Here is a 17,597-nt window from a genome sequence, read left to right on the forward strand (position 1 = left end):
AGGGATATGGGCCAGGTGCTGGTAGGTGGGACTAGATTGGGTTGGGATATCTGGTCGGCATGGATGGGTTGGACCAAAGGGTCTGTTTCTGTGCTGTACATCTCTATGACTCTATGCCTCTATTAGCTGGTTCTTGCCATCTTCTTCCTCGTCACATAGCTGTTGTCATTGTAGTCATCAACACTAACCCGACGGAACTTTTCAGTGCTGGTGTTCTTAGATGCTAGGTGTAGGGAGAGACAAAGAACAGCCTGAGTCTGCCTTTTTTTAATATAACCAGAGATGCTCTTACATACAACTGAATAGTTTTCCCACCACCAAATCACTGTTGGGTCTTTATTTTTTTAATATCCAGATGTGTAATCACACAAATCCAAACGGTTTATTTTTCACCACTAAATCACCATTACTTTTTATTAACTATTATACACCACCACTACTACATCTGTGTAGCCAATTAGAAATTTACATACAAAGCCCATTCCAGGTAATGCAGGTGAGAGAGGGGTAGTGAGTTTGCACTATCAAATTTTAAAATGTTTTTCTAATTTAACCTATTTTTCTTATCGATCTGTTCAGAGATATTATTTTATACCATTGGAGCAGGTGGGACTTAAACCCAAACCTTCTGGTCCAGGGATAGGCACAGTACACTCTGCCACAGTAAAGGACTCAGGTGATGAGATCCAAGTGGGCAGGCCATTACCTTTTGCCAAGGGAACTCACACACAATGAGCTCTACGAGGAGATTAATTAGCGATTCCTCATCAGCCTTGAGAGGGTTGTCACACAACCCTTTCATTGTCAAAGTGGAAATGGGCAATTAATGTTAATCTTTAGTGATGCCAAAGTATAAGCATGAATATTAAACAAAAAGAGCCTGGTTTGAGCATTACCTGTCTGTGTACTATTTGGTGTCCCCGAGACAACTCAGAACAGAGCGTAATGAAAACCAGCAACAGTTACATCATGTAGAATGGGAGATCTAATTGCTGAATTGCATAGTTTATAAGATAACTGGAAAAGTGCTGATGATAGCAGTTTGCAACTCATTATAGTTGCAGGTGACACATCTGCTATAATGGTCTGGCCTGAACAATATTAGTAGCTTGTTCATGTCACCTAGGAATATGTAAGTTTTAAAGGGTTTTTTTCAATTTTTCTCTATAGGCAGGTTTCCCATCCCTTCTTCCTTATTTTATAGCGAAGTATATTTTAAGAAATGTGGGAATTCTGAAATAAACAGAAATTGTTGGAAACAAGTTAGAGAGCTATGAGCATTTGTAAAAGCATAAGTCAGATAAATGGAAATAGATAGGTAGAAAATTTGTTTATTGTAAATGACCATACTGGCAGGTACTGGACTGTGATTCAGATACAAATTAAAACATGGTAATCAAAAGTTATGGACAAGAAAAAAATAAAAATAAGGTATGAAATAATAAAAAGATTGCACAAGCACACAGGTAAATACAATACATTGCAAAATGGGATTTCTTTAATTTACAGGATATAAATGAATGCTTTGCCCACATGTTGCAGTTTCTGTTAAACTCCATAGATTGCATGTTGTCGCATTGAATTCATTGAACTCTCAATCATTTAATACTATTTATGAGTTTTATAAAGTAGGAGATTGGACTCTCTTGTAGTCTAGTCTGTGTTACCTATTGAAAGGTGTCTTTTCTTAAATCCATTACATCTACGTGGTTAATACAAACAATGTTGGCAATAGGAATGCAATGCAAAACATTTCCAGAAAAGTCCTGGCAGATCTTTCTCTGCCTTTCAGCAAGGGACTGTGGTTTCAATTATTCAAAAGCAAAATACTGCAGCAGTTGGGAATCTGAAACAAAAATACTGGATAACATCTGAAAGAACTGTGAATGCTGGAAAGCCTAAACAAAAACAAAGACAGAAATTGCGGGAAAAGCTCAGCATGTCTGGCAGCATCTGGAGAGAGAAATCAGAATTAATGTTTTGGTCTGGACCTGAAACGTTAACTCTGATTTCTTTCCACAGATGCTGTCAGACCTACTGAGCTTTTCCAGCAATTTCTGTTTTTGTTTCAGAAATGCTAAAAATATTCAGCAGGTCTAGCAGCATTTGTGGAGACACTAGTTAACATTTTGAGTTAAATATGGTCCTTCTTCAGAACTCACATTCAGGTGTTTGATTACACCAGAGTATCTTTGCTATGTCTTGGGTACACACCAGAGTTGAGAGCTTCTGAACTTTTATAAATGAAATGTTGGGTGTAACATTATGGGAGGATGGAGGGTTAACAATTACTCGCTGCAGCTTGGCAATGCAACTTCACAGTGAGAATTCCGCTGCTCACCAGGAGGAAGACCCACCATCTGGAGCTGGGGGCTCCGAAACATCCTGGCAGTGCCCACTTTCTGTAGTAGGCACTGTTGGATGATTTGATTTGATTTATTGTTGTCTCATGTACCTACATGCAGTGAAAATTTTTGTTTTGCGTGCAGTACAACATACAAAGACCATACAAATCATAGGGTGTTTAAACAGACCAAGGCATGTTACAGCTGCACAGGAGATGCACAAAAGCAAGATCAACATTAGATTTGAAATTTGAGAGGTCCATTCAGCAGTCTAATAACAGTGGGGAATAAGTTGTTTTTGAACCTGTTGGCACTTGTGTTTAAGCTTTTGTACCTTCTTCCAGACGGAAGAGGTTGGAAGAGAATGTTGCTGGGGTAGGAGGGGTCTCTGATGTTGGCTGCCTTGCTAAGGCAACGAGAAGTGTAGATGGAGCCTATGGATGGGAGGTTCGCTTGCATAATGGTCTGGGCTGTGTTCACAACTGTCTATAGTTTCTTACAGTTCTTGACAGAGCAATTGCAGTACCAAGCCATGATACACCCAGTTGAATACTTTCTATGGTGCATCTGTAAATGTTGGTGAGAGGCCTCATGGATGTGCTGAATTTCCTTAGCGTCCTGAGGAAGAAGAGGTGCCGATGTGCCTTCTTCACCTTCTTGAAATGTAGGAGGTCCCATGAATTCTGGATCTGGATTGGTACTGGGGCTTTTTGACTGGGGTTTTTTATTGTAACTTTGGGACAAGTTAATATTGATATATTTTTCTTGTGCAGGTGTTGGAAGAGCTCAGGATGTCTGGCTCTACATCTTCCTACGATCATCTGGTGAAACAGGTTGAGGCACTTAGAAAGGAGAATTCTCACCTACGACGAGAGTTGGAGGACAACTCCTGCCACCTATCGAAACTTGAGACAGAGACCTTGGATATGAAGGTGAGGATTCTGTTATTGTTCCTGGGTTGAGCTGAATGTATTTGCTTGAAGATTAACATAGCTGCATATTGAAAAGCAGAGCCAAATCCATATAAATCTATCCAGACCATTGGCATTGAAGAAGTGAAGGACCAAATTGTGTAATTCCTGCAAATGTTCCCAGTTAGTGATCCTGTTGTTAGGTTATATAGAGGAAGCCTGTGAATGTAGTCATTCTCTGAGGCAATTGTAACATGCAAGCTAAAGTTGAGTAATTGTTACATATCAACAAAGATTCCCATTGTTGTTTCCTTTGTCACAGTCCTGTGAATTTAAGAAATTATTTCCAATTACCCCAGCATGGTTGCACAGTGGTTAACACTGCTGCCTCATAGAGCCAGGGACTCCGGTTCGATTCCAGCCTTGGGCGACTGTGTGAAGTTTGCACGCTTTCCCCATGTCTGCATGGGTATCCTCCAAGTGCTCTAGTTTCTTCCTACAATCCAAAGATGTGCAGGCTAGGTGGATTGGCCATGCTGACTTGTCCATAGGTCAAGGGATTTCCAGGGTAGAAGGGTTAGCCGTGGTAAATCCAGGATAATGGGGTTAGGATGGGGGCGGATTCTGAGAGTGATCCTCTTCAGAAGATCAGTGCCGACTCGATGAGCCAATTGGCCTCTTCCCACACTGTGGGAATTCTATGAATGAATTCTTACCTTTGTGCAAGGTGTATGTGAATTAGTGGATGAGTCAGGTGAGATGGAAGGATGAATGTTATCCATCATGTTGCGAGCAATAAAAAAGCAACTGCAAAAGTGGGAGATTTATAACTGCTGATGAGATTTGACTAATTTTTTTCCCTCCAGTTATCTCAATCCTGTCCTTAAGATGTTATGCTGCAGTTAGGCCCCAAAAGCAGTAGTCAGCTTCTCACATTCATTGACAATAGGCTTGGCTACCTGCCTATGGCAGCTGGACCTTACATGGTCTGACCTACACAGAATTCCAGACCCATAGCTATATCTTAACTTCCCTTGGAGCAATAATTGCTGGCTAATCCAGCAATGCCTACACCGTACAAAATAAAAGAAAATAATGATGGAGGCCAAAATACACAGTTATCTCTTGGGAACAGTGACCCTTTTGGGGATGACAATTGTTATGACCAAGTGAAGAGGAACGAATCAGCTCCCCTCTTTTTAATCCTCTTGATCAGTCACACCAAGTATTTTAATGAAGCAAAGAACTACAAATGCTGGAAATCTGAAACAGAAACAGAAAATGCTAGAGCAACTCAACAGTTTTGGCAGGATCTGTAGAAAAAAAAAGAGTCAACATTTCCAGTCCACTGATCCTTCATAAGGTCAATGGGCATGAAACATTGATAGCAAATGTTTTGTTTCTCCTTAGCATGCAGTTATGTCACAATTTAATTAAAATACAGATTGCGATATTAAAATGATGGAGCTAGCTTTAAAATACTGAGCCATAGAGATGTACAACACAGAAACAAACACTTCAGTCCAACTCATCCATCCTGACCAGATATCCTAAATTAATCAAGTCCCATTTTTCAGCATTTGACCCATATACTTCTCAACTCTTCCTATTGGTGGACCATCTAGATGCCTTTTAAGTAATTTTACCAGCCTTCACCACTTCGTCTGACAGTTCATTCCATACACGCAGCACCCTCTGCATGAAAAAGTTGCTCTTTAAGCTCATTTTAAATCTTTCACCTCTCACTTTAAACCTATGCCCTGTAGTTTTAATCTCCCCTACCCTGGGTTAAACATCTTGTTTATTCATGCCCCTCATAATTTTTTAAACTTCTGTCCAGTCACCCTTCAGCCTCCATTGCTCCAGCTCCGCCCTATAGTTCCAACCCTGACAACATGCTTGTAAATCTTTAGTTTTCATAGAACCCCTAGTGTGGAAACAGGCCATTTGGCCCAACAATCCATACTGACCCTCCAAAGAATAACCTACCCAGACCCATTTCCCTACTCTATTAGTCTACATTTACCCCAGACTATTGCATCTAACCTACACATCCCTGAGCACTTATAGACAATTTAGCATGGCCAATTCACCTAACCTACACATTTTTGGACTGTGGGAGGAAACCGGAGCACCCAGAGGAAACCCATGCAGACACAGGGAGAATGTGCAAACTCCACACAGACAATTCCCCGAGGCTAGAATCGAACCCAAGTCCCTGTTGCTGTGAGGCAGCAGTGCTAACCGCTGAGTCACCGTGCCACCTGCCACGGAGCCACCATGCCGTTTTGTAAAGAACGAGGAAGTTTATTACTTACTGACCCAAAGAAAAGTAATAAAACACATAGAATAGAATCCTTAACTTCTTATACTTGAACATGAAACCATAGTTGTTTTGTTGGAATCAACTAGGAGAATGTGAGGACTGCAGATGCCGGAGACCAGAGTTGAGAGTGTGGTGCTGGAAAAGCACAGCAAGTCAGGCGGCATCCGAGCAGCAAGAGAATCAATGTTTCAGGCATAAGCCCTTCATCAGGAATGTTGATGGAGGGTTTATGGACAAAACATCGATTCTCTTTGGATGCTGCCTGGTCTGGTGTGCTTTTCCAGTGCTGCATTCTCAACATAGTTTTTGTTGAGGTCTTACCTTCTCAACAGGAGCTAAATTTGTAGGATACTTGATTTCTTAGTGAATGGACATTTCTCTGATTTGTTTAATCACCAGTGCTAGCTTTTGAAAGTTGGAAACAGAGTGAGAAAGAGAGATAGAGTGAGAAAGCATTTCTTAAAATCCTTTTAAAATCCTTCTCTTCCTGGTGCTCTGCTGAGGAGCTACTGAAATGTGGTTCATTAATGTATTCTTGAATCTAGCTCCATTATGTTTCCATGTTGAATTACTGCAGGCAACCTCTCATGTCCAATATATGCAACGTAACATGCAAGAGTGAATTAAAATTGGAGATTTTCACGCAAAAGATGGTGTGTAAATGGAATGAGCTGCAAGAGGAAGTACTGGAGGATGGTACAATTATAACATGTAAAAGGCATCTGGATGGGTACATGAATAGGAAGGGTTTAGAGAGAATTGAGCCAAAAGCTGAAAATGGGACTAGCTTAATGTCGAATATCTGGTTGGGATGGATGCGTTGGACCGAAAGGACTATTTACTCTATGACTCCAAGTCAGTTTCTTGACACCTGACTCAGTTGGGAGAAAGTGAGGACTGCAGATGCTGGGGATCAGAGCTTAAAAATGTGTTGCTGGAAAAGTGCAGCAGGTCAGGCAGCATCAAAGGAGAACTGACTCAGTTGACTGATTTTCAATGCTTTTAGAAAAAAATGCTAATTTTGTAGCTTATTCCATATTGCTTTCCTGAACTTACATTAATCTGTGATCAGATGATTTTTGCAGCCAGTTTAGGTTCACGTTTCTTCCTTTTAACATTCATTTAAACCTTGAAGCTGTGAGGTACTAAAATCAGATAAAGGCAGTTGAAAATAAATAATCCATATTTCATCACTATCATGACACAACATAACTCTTTTTCACATGCGCCCACTCACAAATGGGTTGGAAACTCTAAAAGTAAAGAATGGATACTCAGCAAACATGAAACCCTCTCAATTTTCTATACCATCCCTTCAATGTGGCCGTCTAAAGCCAAAGATATCTGACACGATTTTAAACACAATCCATCAGGACAGTTCGAACTTGTGGCTGGGAGATAGGAAGGACTGCAGATGCAGGAAGCCAGAGTCAATGGATGTCAATAGACCTCCCAGTCCTGATGAAGTGTTTCGGCCAGAAACGTTGACTTTTATGCTCCTCAGATGTTGTCTGACCTGCTGTGCTTTGCCAGCTTCACATCTATTGACTCTATCTTGTGGCTTTCTCTTGTGGTTGCTACACTGTCTCTACTGTGCCAGCCACCTCCCTATGAGCTAATGATATAGAGAGAGAGAGAGAGAGTGATGCTGCACAGCTTGCAAACAAATGAGGAGCATCTGCACTTAGATCTTCTGATAGTGCTATTTCTACCTCCAGAGAGATTAGGCAGCTCAGCGTGTGATGTGGATCTCTGAAATATCACCATCTGATTTATATCACTTTGCCACTGAGGTGGAAACCAGTGCTAGCAGGAGTGCTACTTAATTGAACCATTACTTTTACATTCTCCACTGTTACAGAGTGGACACACTGGCTGAGCAATTCCATTAACTTGCATTGACGCTAAGTGACTTCTGATGCAGAAACATTAATATCCTTTTGCCAGGCCTACACTATGTCTATGAGAGTTGAGACTGACCTGGGAGACATTTTAATGTAAAGTATTAAAGCTGCCATCTTCCTGCCCCATAATTTTGAATGTTATCAGAAATGATTTGTTTTATTTGAGCACTTGACAGATCCTCCTGACTGGAGGTAACCTTGGACAATAGTTATTACTTCAACACTTTGAGTTAGTTTCAAATTTATCCAATTATCATCACACTATCAGCATCATTACTCCTGCACTAAAGGCTTACTGTAGTCATGTCACTTCTACTGTGAGGCACTCACTGCATGTATCTGTCTCTCAGCCAGCTCAATAAAGACGGAGTAGAACATGGACTGTTAGCTGTGAGACTGTAATATTCAGTAACACCCATTCACATATTGCCATACTTGAAGCGATACCCCTCTGTAATGCCTGTGGGGTCACCTTGGGTGCAGAACCTCTTTCTTGACATTAGCAGATTTGAGCAGACATTACCCAACAACTAATTCCCACAAACCAGACCATCGTGGGAATCTAAACTCACTCTCTGTAAGGGTGATAGAGAGGGTAACCGTCATAACATTTCAGAAGTATTTAGATGTTATACATGTGATACAAGGCTTTGATTAGATTAGATTAGATTCCCTACAGTGTGGAAACAGGCCCTTCGGCCCAACCAGTCCACACTGACCCTCCGAAGAGTAACCCACCCAGATCCATTTCCACTTGTGCCAATTGCTGGAAGGTGGATTAGAATAAAATAGTTAGGTGGTTTTTGACTAGTACAGACCTAATGGGCCAAAGGGCATTTATTTTTGGGCTGCAGACCTCTCTGACTCTAATTTGTTCAGTTGAAGAGAGATGAAAAAAAAATGCCTTCAGAGTACTTTAATATTTCAGTGGCTCTGTGAATTCATCCTTTAAAAAAATGTCTCTCTAGAGATTGGAATGAGGTCAGTCAGATGGATCTCCCTGAGTTCCCTGATTGGACCTGTTAACCTGGTCCAAACAGGGAGCCCTGGCTGACAGATATAAACAGGACACTGAGAGATTCAGTTCACTCTGAGAGCTGGCTGTGAGGGAGCTGGACCAGTGTCAAGTACAATGCATGTGTAGAAAAGACTGACTTGGTGATGGGTTACTGGCCTCTGTCGAGTTATTTCACTCTCAAAACCATCTTCCATTTAATATCTAGAGCAATCTGGATTCCAGTAATATATTCCAGGAAGTCATGGTAGTGCAAATTAGGTTTTCTGCAAACCGCTGCTTCTAGTCATGTTTGTTGCTGAATAAGTTCACTTCTGTCGTCTGATGTTACCTTTTCATATTGGAGAACTCTTTTATGAATTGAGATCCCATGTTGAAGAACCAAGGTCGATAGTGCAGGATGGCCACCAAAAGTCACACTACAGAGAATAAGGGCTCCTGCCGACCAGTTCTTCATTTGATTTATTAAGGCTAAGTACATATCAGGGACTAATATAAGCTAATATAATATAATGGTGGAAATACTCTGAAGGTTAGGCAGCATCTCTGGTAAGGGGAAGAGAATTGTTAGCTGGAATGTTACCATTCCTCATAGGTAGACTGGGAAGCAGGAAGGCTTGTGAAATAGTAATGACAGAGAAGCCTGAAGTTTTTCTGCCAATACCATCAGATATAAAAGCAAAATTGGGCTGTTTGGCCCATCGAGTTGGCTCTACCATTCAATCATGGCTGCTATGTTTCTCAACCTCATTCTCTTGCCTTCTCCTCATAACCTTTGATCCCTTTATGAATCAAAAACCTACCTATCATGATCTCAAATACACTCAATGACTTGGCCTCCACACCAGGCTGTGGCAATGAGTTCCACAGGTTCACCACCTTCTGGCTGAAGAAATTCCTCTTCATCTCAGGTCTAAAGCCTTCACTCTGAGGCTGTGCCCTTGGGTCCTAGTCTCTCCTACAAGTGGAAACATCTTCTCCATGTGCACTCTATTCAGGCCTCTCAGTATCCTGGACAGGGACAGGCAATGGTTCAGCCTCCTGTTACTGGAGGCAAGTGGCCTGTTATTCAAGCAACTGGCTCATTAATGCCCACCAAACACCCCTGCATTTTCCCAGTACCTTAGTCAAGTGTAACATCTGTTGGGTGTATTGAGATGGCTTCCCAATAGTTACCCAAGATGGGGCTTGGGATCTTCTTTTCTGGCTGCTTAGTGGTGCTCAGAGAGACCTTCTGATATTACCTGCCTGTCTCCAAGGCTCCAAAGTCACCTCTAGTGTATTTGACTGGGACCATCAGTAAAATTGTCCTGCTCTATGTCCAATGGGTTTAGAGTCCACTCTCAATCTCAGTGCGTTCCAGGCACAACTCAGCAAAATGTTGCAGGTCTGTGACCCGATGTCTGACCTGGAAATTGCTCAAGAAACAATTGATTTTAACCAAGCATAGGTGCAGGGAAAGGTGCAATGGGAGTAAAGAACAATGTGGAAAGATTATGAGGGTGCAGGCAGGGAAGATTAAGTGAAGTACATTGAAAAATGAGGTTATAATGGAACAAGTAAAAGCCGATAAAATGGATCTAAAGGAGGTGTAAATGGCAACAGCAGAATCGTAAATGTAAACAGCAGGTTATCTCCTAAAACAAGGTATTAGGGACCATAAGGCATAAGAGCAGAAGTAAACCACTCAGTCATGAATACCAGGGGGATAACTGAGAAGTGTAGGAGTTTGCAACACAATATGATCTGTAGATCTGAGTTCTAGTTATTTCAGGTGACCATGCTGTGTGGGCTCTTTATAAACAAATTGATTTTAAAGCTGCACAATAACTCTAGCACACACATGGAGCATTGAGAGTTTTGAACACAAACCAATTGGCAAATCCATCACTGACATTTTTTATTTCAAAAATGTACTTTATTCATAATATCATTTGTAAAAAGATAGTTCTGTGCAATCTTTGCAGAGAAAAGAAATAAACAAAACATTGGAATTCAACATCTCTCAGAGCTTGTAAAAAAACAGGCATTTTCTACTGATGCAGGAAACTTTTATGTTCAATTTGACACAACAAGAGGGTCTGACAGCTGAACTGAATCTTGTTATACTTTGGCAAAAAGACCCTAGACAATGGCAGCAGCTGCCCCAGGCTTTAGTGCATCCCTCAGCATGTAGTTCTGGACCTTGGAATATGTCAACCTGCAAAACTCTGTTGAGGTTAACTCCTTGCTCTGGAAGGGCAACAGGTTTTGGGCAGATCAAAGAGTATCTTTGACTGAGTTGATGGTCCTCCAGTCGCTGTTGATGTATGTCTTAGTGTGTGTCCCAGGGAACAACCTGTAGAGCACAGAGTCCTGCATCACTGAGCTGCTTGGGATGAACCTCAACAAAATCCAGTGCAACTCTGTCTCGACTTGCTTTGCAAAAGCACATTCCATCTGGATATGTGTGATGGTCTCTAGCCCCTGCAGGGTGCTTTGAGGGCAGTGTGCAGTGGTGGAGAGTGCCCTTCTCACCACCATCCAAGTGATGTCTTGGTGCTTGCTGGAAGGTTCTGGCGATGGGGCATTCTGCCAAATAGCTTTGACAGTCTGCTCAGGGAACCACCCAATAGGATCCACCCTTCTTTTCCCGCAGGGTCTCAAGGACTGTGTGTGCTGACCACTTCCTGATGGACTTGTGGTCAAGGATGCAAACTTTCCTCTGAGGGATGGGTGATATGGAACAGTCCAATAATTCGGAGTATTCTGTGGCAGTGCGGCCAGGCCCATCCTTCGCTCCACCTGGGACAGGTAGAACCTCGGTATGTAATGATCCTTGATTTTTGTATACCAAGGGTCTACATCAACTTGATGCAACTACACAGAAAGGTATCAGCAGAATGAGGACGGCATTGGGTATGTCCTAACCTCCCTTATCCAGAGCTTTGTGTCCCTGTGGACAGGGTCCATCTTAGATCTCCAGATGAAGTGACTGCACTGGTGCAGGCTCTGGGAATGGGTCAGACCTGTGCCACATGCAGCAACACCGAGAGTACCTCCCACCTGATGACCAGGTTTTTAACTGCACTGGAGAGGGAGCAGTGCTCCTGTAAGCGAAGTTTCTGCCTCACCTTGAAAACAGAATTTTTACTGAATTTCCAGAAGATGAAGTGCTCCTTTTCATCTGTTGCTGTCTTTGGAAACTGTCTGGTCATACATGTGGCTGCCAAATTTCTTACAATATGACAGTGACTCCACCTCATATGTACTTCTCACCTGCGAAATGCTTTATCATGTCCTGAGCTTGCTACATGAATGCTTATTTATTTACTGCTTAGTACCTATCTAATGGTTTCAGACAGACTTGCTGTTTGTGGCTAGTTTGTGTAAATGGCTTAGTGTCTTCATTAAAATGGAAGAGTGAAGTTGTCAACCTTTCCTTTACCAATACCATCAATGTGAATTTCTCACTCAGTAAGATTCTGCAAGAAGACATGGGATAGACTTGTGGAACACAGTACATCAGCCATCCTGTGAAACTACACTGTCTCTTTGTTTAGAGAGTCTCCCTTTGTTTAGTGCAGAATCAACGCCATATAGTTGTAATGGCATCTCTAAGCTACACTCTTAGTGGGAATGGCTTTTCTGGGGGCATATTGGATGTTGAAATCCTTGAGCTGAATGCAAAGCAGCCCATTGCAGTGGGGAGCTTGGCAGACAGGCCCACTGAATTGTGGGAGAGGACAAGTGTCAGGCTCCCAGCAAGCATGGCGGATAAACGTTCCTCCAGTAAATTCAAGAGTGGAAGGGATTGACATAAGATTCCCAACTGATTGTTTGGAATGTCAGTTAGACACCTGACATCCATTATCCCCAATCTTACTGTAACATAGTGGTACAATTTTAACTGTATAACATGTGATCTGGGGGTGACTTAGTATTGATGCAACATGCCTGATGTTGAAGACACCAAAATATTCCCCCCCTCACTATGCAAAACATTTTAATTGTGTAAGTATATTACATAGGATTAAATAGGAGATACAGAAACAACTCGTGCAGCCTAACTGGGTTTGGGGTCCAGGTGCATTTGATGGGGGGACACTATTCCCAATGGCAGAGGGGTTAAGAACTAGAAGACACCAGTATTGTGCATTTGTATACTGTCACTTTAGGAGTTCTATCACATAACTTTATTACGACCATTTTGGGCAGGAAATAGCTTAGCTGCCAACACATACAGGTTCCATTTCAGACTATGCCTCAAGCTGTGTAGGTCCCAACTTCTGGATAGCCCTTTCTCCATCTCTCTTTCTTGCTTTGAGATGCCCTTTAAAAGATTACATGTTGACTATATCCTGTTGGTCATTTGTCTTAATATCTCTACTTTTATATCTATTTACAAGCCTGCGGACATCCTGTAGGCCAGCATTTCCCAGAGGGCACTGAAGGACCCACCACACTCTGTAACATTCCCTAAAGGTCATTCACGAATCAAATGGGTTCAATCGTGGTTTACTTAGGCCCACTTTTAAATGAATTCAAATTCCACCATCTGCCCTGGTGGAATTCAGGTCTACGTGATGGAATAGTAGCCTGGCATTCTAGATTAAAATGCAATGATGTTACCACTGCGTCACCTCCTCCCCTGATGTGGAGTCAACCTTGTCTGATAACATTCCTATGAAATGCCTCTGGACATTTCACTGTTTGCAGGTAATAGATTAATGCAAAGTTGTTGCTGAAATTAGGGTTGCCAATACTGGTGGGTCACATCCCTTAGTGAGGTATGTGGTTGGGAGCTCATCTATGGGTAAACTGAGGCACCAATATTGAAAATATAACTGATTTAATCACAAACTATTGCCAGGGAAAGGGATGGAACCAGACTGAGGCAACAGTTTGGTAGCAGAGACTGAAAACAATGGTTTCTGCCTTCCTAACACCTAATCAGACAACATTTCTGCTCAAGCATTGCATGTTGGGTAATTGTAAGGCAACAGTGGAGGAACACTAATGGTTTCGATCATTGAAACAAATGAACTTTCCAACTATTCTGTTACGACATTTCAGTCACTGCTTTGTTTGTTTATGTGGGAATTTTCCTTTTTAGTTTCAGGACACTGAAGATGAATTTATCAGCTCAGGCTTTTTGATGTCTGTTCGTTGTCATGGATCCCTGTACTCTTTCCAGCACACAACATTAAATGATCAAAGATTCACTGCTCTGTTCACAGGATTCTGTGCTGTTAAGAGATTAATTCTCAGGGCTATGGGAACTAACCAGAAATACTGGCTTGTGTTGACTGGTTTTCTCCCATTTTCCCCTTTAAGTTTATTTTGTTCACTTTGATGGCTACCTTGGGGGGTGGGGGGAGAGCAGTTTTCTGTTTCCTGCCATTTCATATATTTCAAAGGACTGAAATGGAAACAGGAAATGTGTGTATGTAATGATGCAGGTTTTTATGTTGTAAATGTGGCACTATGAAACATTCTTACATTATTCACCCTCATCTTAGGGCCACACACTTGAGCAGAGTCTCAGTGATGTGGGTTACCTATGGTGAAATGATTCTGATTTTGCAATGTTCAGATTTGAAATTGATCTGCTTATCAACTCATGCTCAAATTGAGAGTGACACCTCCACAGTAATGTGCCAAACCAAGTTTGTGACAGCCAGTGCTTCTGATTTGCCAGTCATCCAAGCATTGCATTGGTAAAACAAATGAGAATTTAGAGAAGCAGTGTTTGTCCTTTAATGTTCATCTTTGGGATAGGAGCTAACATTTATTGCCCAAAGCTAATTTGTAATTGGTCTTGAATTACTGCAGTTTGCAACCTAACAGTAGAGCTGCATACTATTACATCAACTAGCTTGTCCAATTTAAGTCCAACATCCATCATAACTCAGCCCACCCTTGTTCTCAGCTCAGAGATCCTGTCCAATGTGTCTGGTTGCTCCACAGACACACCGTGGTGGCCTAATGAAACAAGCTATTCATTCATCATTGCTGAATTTCTTTTGAAAGGTACACCACTTAAATCCAGGGGCCAAGCTGATTTTAAAGACAACTTACTATCCAAGGTAGCAAAATTTAACTAAAATAGTAAAACTTTCCAGGCAATGTTTGCTGGTTATGTAAAGCATACAGTGTAGGTATGTCCCAAACAACATTATTATACATCTCTGGGATGTGAACCTGAGTCTCCAGACTCAGAGGTAGGAACACTACCACTGTGCCACAAGAATCAGTATAGTGGCTAATTAGGCACAAGAGCTAACTTAACCACAAGCATCTGGTTGGCTCATCATATAAGAAAGGATTGACATTGATAAAGCAAGGCAAAATGTCCCAGAAAACGTCACAACCACAGCAATAGGTTTGCTCACAGTGATGTCCCACAGGCATCAATAGGGTAAATGACCAAAAAATAATTGTTATTGTTTGGTGCATGTGGCAGATGGCTAGATATTGGATAAAAGCTCCTTGCCCTTATTTGAAAGGATTTTATACCACCAGCCGAGAGGTCAATTTGACATCTTGCACTTTGGTTTATCCAATGTCTTAATGCCTCACTTGTCACGTGCTGTGTTTGCAAATTGAGACAAAGCACAAAGGACAAAGCAGGAAGACTTTGCCCATTCCCCCAAATACTGCACGGATTATGAAGCAGGTGCTCCTCAAAACCTCACTCTAAAATAATGAAGCTGCATCCACTAATTCCCTTGGTCTCCCTCTCCGGTTATAGTTGATTATTCACTAATCAGCCACCAATCTCTTTGGTCTTCTCTCCATTGTCTCTGATCAACAATTGCTTCTCCCCCAAACAGTTGTGTTATCCCCCATTCCCCCAAGAGCAATGGTTGTGCCCCCATTCCCCTCATGTTTATTCTTCACATGGTCACTAATTCCCCTGCCCAGGCACTAATTGACTCCAGCCAGCTTGCTTTCTGTTTGTCTCCCTAACCTCCAGGTTGACTTAAAGCCTCAATCTAGGAAACCAGCAAATGGCCTGATCTTAAACACAAACAGAAAGCACTGGAGGAACTCAGCCGCATCTGTGGAGAGAAAGCAGAGTCAACGTTTCATGTCCAGTCACCCTTGTTCAGAACTCACCCTCACTGCTGATTCCCCAATTGCTCTACACAACTCACCTGTTCACTCACCAAACTAGGCTCAGTATTGGAGCTCTCACTGTTCAAGGGCAGGGATCGCATCTGGTGCTCCTTCATACTTAAAACATGGACACACCTTAATGTCTACCCCAGTGCTTTCAGGAAGACAGGGAAGAAAGATACCAGCTAAAAGAAGAATGTGAAAGGATCAGTTATTTGCTGTCAAACATTTTCTTCCCCACATTTCACAACATTTAATCAGTAGAGGTAAAGAATGATTTAATCATACCATGCAACCAGTCAGATTTGAGAGGAGTTGGAATGGAGAAGATATTAGTGAGCTGCACTTGCATCCATTCAGCCAGCTTGGAATCGGATGCTAAGCCCCAGTCTATAGAAAGTTCCGGAAATGGATCCTGCTGGATTTATTCTCATGATAGTTGATCTTGCTCCCAATCTAATAGAAATAGGGATTGCAGAACAGCACCTGTGAAATTTTACTAACAATTGTCGGCCCAGCAGAGCATATCTGAACATAAGATTCTGTGGATTCTTTTTCCACCATTGAATTTCCATTGATAAGAGATACATTAATGTTTAACATTAATGTAACATCATTGAGAGATGATTTGGATGACAGAAAGCAGCAGATATTGTTGACTATCTTGCTTTGAGTTGGATTTCATGCCTTCAGGGTGACTTTCTGCTTGAATCTGCCCCACTGACTTAGTAAATGATTGATAACCTTTTGCTAACCTTGCAGCACTTCTGCGAAGCAAGCACATATGAAGTTACATTTGGGTAATTACTTCTTGAAATCCAGATCTTGAGTCTAGTTGTTATTCGAGTAAATCTACCATGCACACCATTTTCAAAATAAAGAGTGGACTCTTATGGGCGTGGAAATTACTGCAATACACACACGAATGTTAATGTTGAAGGAGAAAGCATACAAAAAAGAGAAAACAATGCAGAAACAAAATTGTGTTTTGTTTATTAAACTGCATTGAGATGAACCAACCATTATAAATGGTTTCCCTGCCTTTGGCTGCAGCACTCCAACATGAATCAGCAGAAAATAATGCTTCTACTCGCACGAAGTGTCACTTTCATAAATGATGAACCAACCGTGCAACAGATAAGAAGCGGAAATGGACCCTTCTTTGGCTCAAACTGAGCATGTTAACCATTTTACTGAAAGCATTCAGTTTACTGGCCTCTGCACAGAGGACACTGTCAGGAACTGTGTAGTGCAGCATCGCCATTTGAAGGTGTTACCAGAAAGCTGCTGGGACTGATCTTCTGGAATTCCCATGGTCAAGTTAACCTGCCGTAGATGTTGATGTTAGCTGCAGGGCTGACTGTCAGTGCACAGCAGTAATTAATAATATAATGAAAATCAATAAAATGGTTAAAAACGTCTGTGCCTCCTTCCATTTAAGAATTGCAATAGGAACCCTTGGAAATCTTTTACCCCATGAGCGAATCCATTGTAAAAATAATAGAAAAATATTGTAAAGGTAGTATGTGAAGTGAACTTTAAGGACTGCAAGTTCTTAGGGCACACAGGTCTACAGTTTGAAAGCATTAATAACTCTATATGAGTTGGCATTTAAATTGGCATGTCATGTTGACAGTCTATAAGGATTGCTGGTTAGGGAAATATGTGTGTAAAATTACTGCTGGCCAGTATTAGGACCCCCATTTCTGTGAGGTTATCCCTTGACACACATGATTTATGAACTTGGTGAAACTTGCCTTCTGCTGTAGGGAAATCTATTGCAGTGACATTTTTTCTTTAGCAGGCAGGTCTAATTTATAGCAAATTTATAGAGAGGAGCCTTTCCCATGAGATGCGCGGGTTGGAGAAAAAGGACTATGCTGTTGCAGCCGTTTTTGTCCCCTGCTCCCACTCTATCGGTCTGTTTTGAGAGCTGGAGCGGCTGGTATTTGAAGAGGGTTGGGCTCCATATGAGCCTAGAACTGTAACCTTAAA

At 41.7% G+C, this 17,597-nt stretch overlaps 1 protein-coding gene across 1 annotated transcript in view; it reads left to right on the forward strand.

Annotated features, from left to right (window-relative positions):
* The first annotated feature begins 3,136 nt into the window (after window positions 1-3,136).
* apc2 (APC regulator of WNT signaling pathway 2) overlaps window positions 3,137-17,597 on the forward strand; it is a 116,683-nt gene continuing 102,222 nt past the window's right edge. Inside the window, exon 1 of the mRNA XM_060846576.1 lies at window positions 3,137-3,277. Within this exon, the coding sequence (XP_060702559.1) occupies window positions 3,137-3,277 (141 nt within the window). The remainder of the gene's footprint in view (window positions 3,278-17,597) is intronic.

This window comes from Hemiscyllium ocellatum, chromosome 28 (genome assembly GCF_020745735.1).
Source record: "Hemiscyllium ocellatum isolate sHemOce1 chromosome 28, sHemOce1.pat.X.cur, whole genome shotgun sequence".
Taxonomy (NCBI): domain Eukaryota; kingdom Metazoa; phylum Chordata; class Chondrichthyes; order Orectolobiformes; family Hemiscylliidae; genus Hemiscyllium; species Hemiscyllium ocellatum.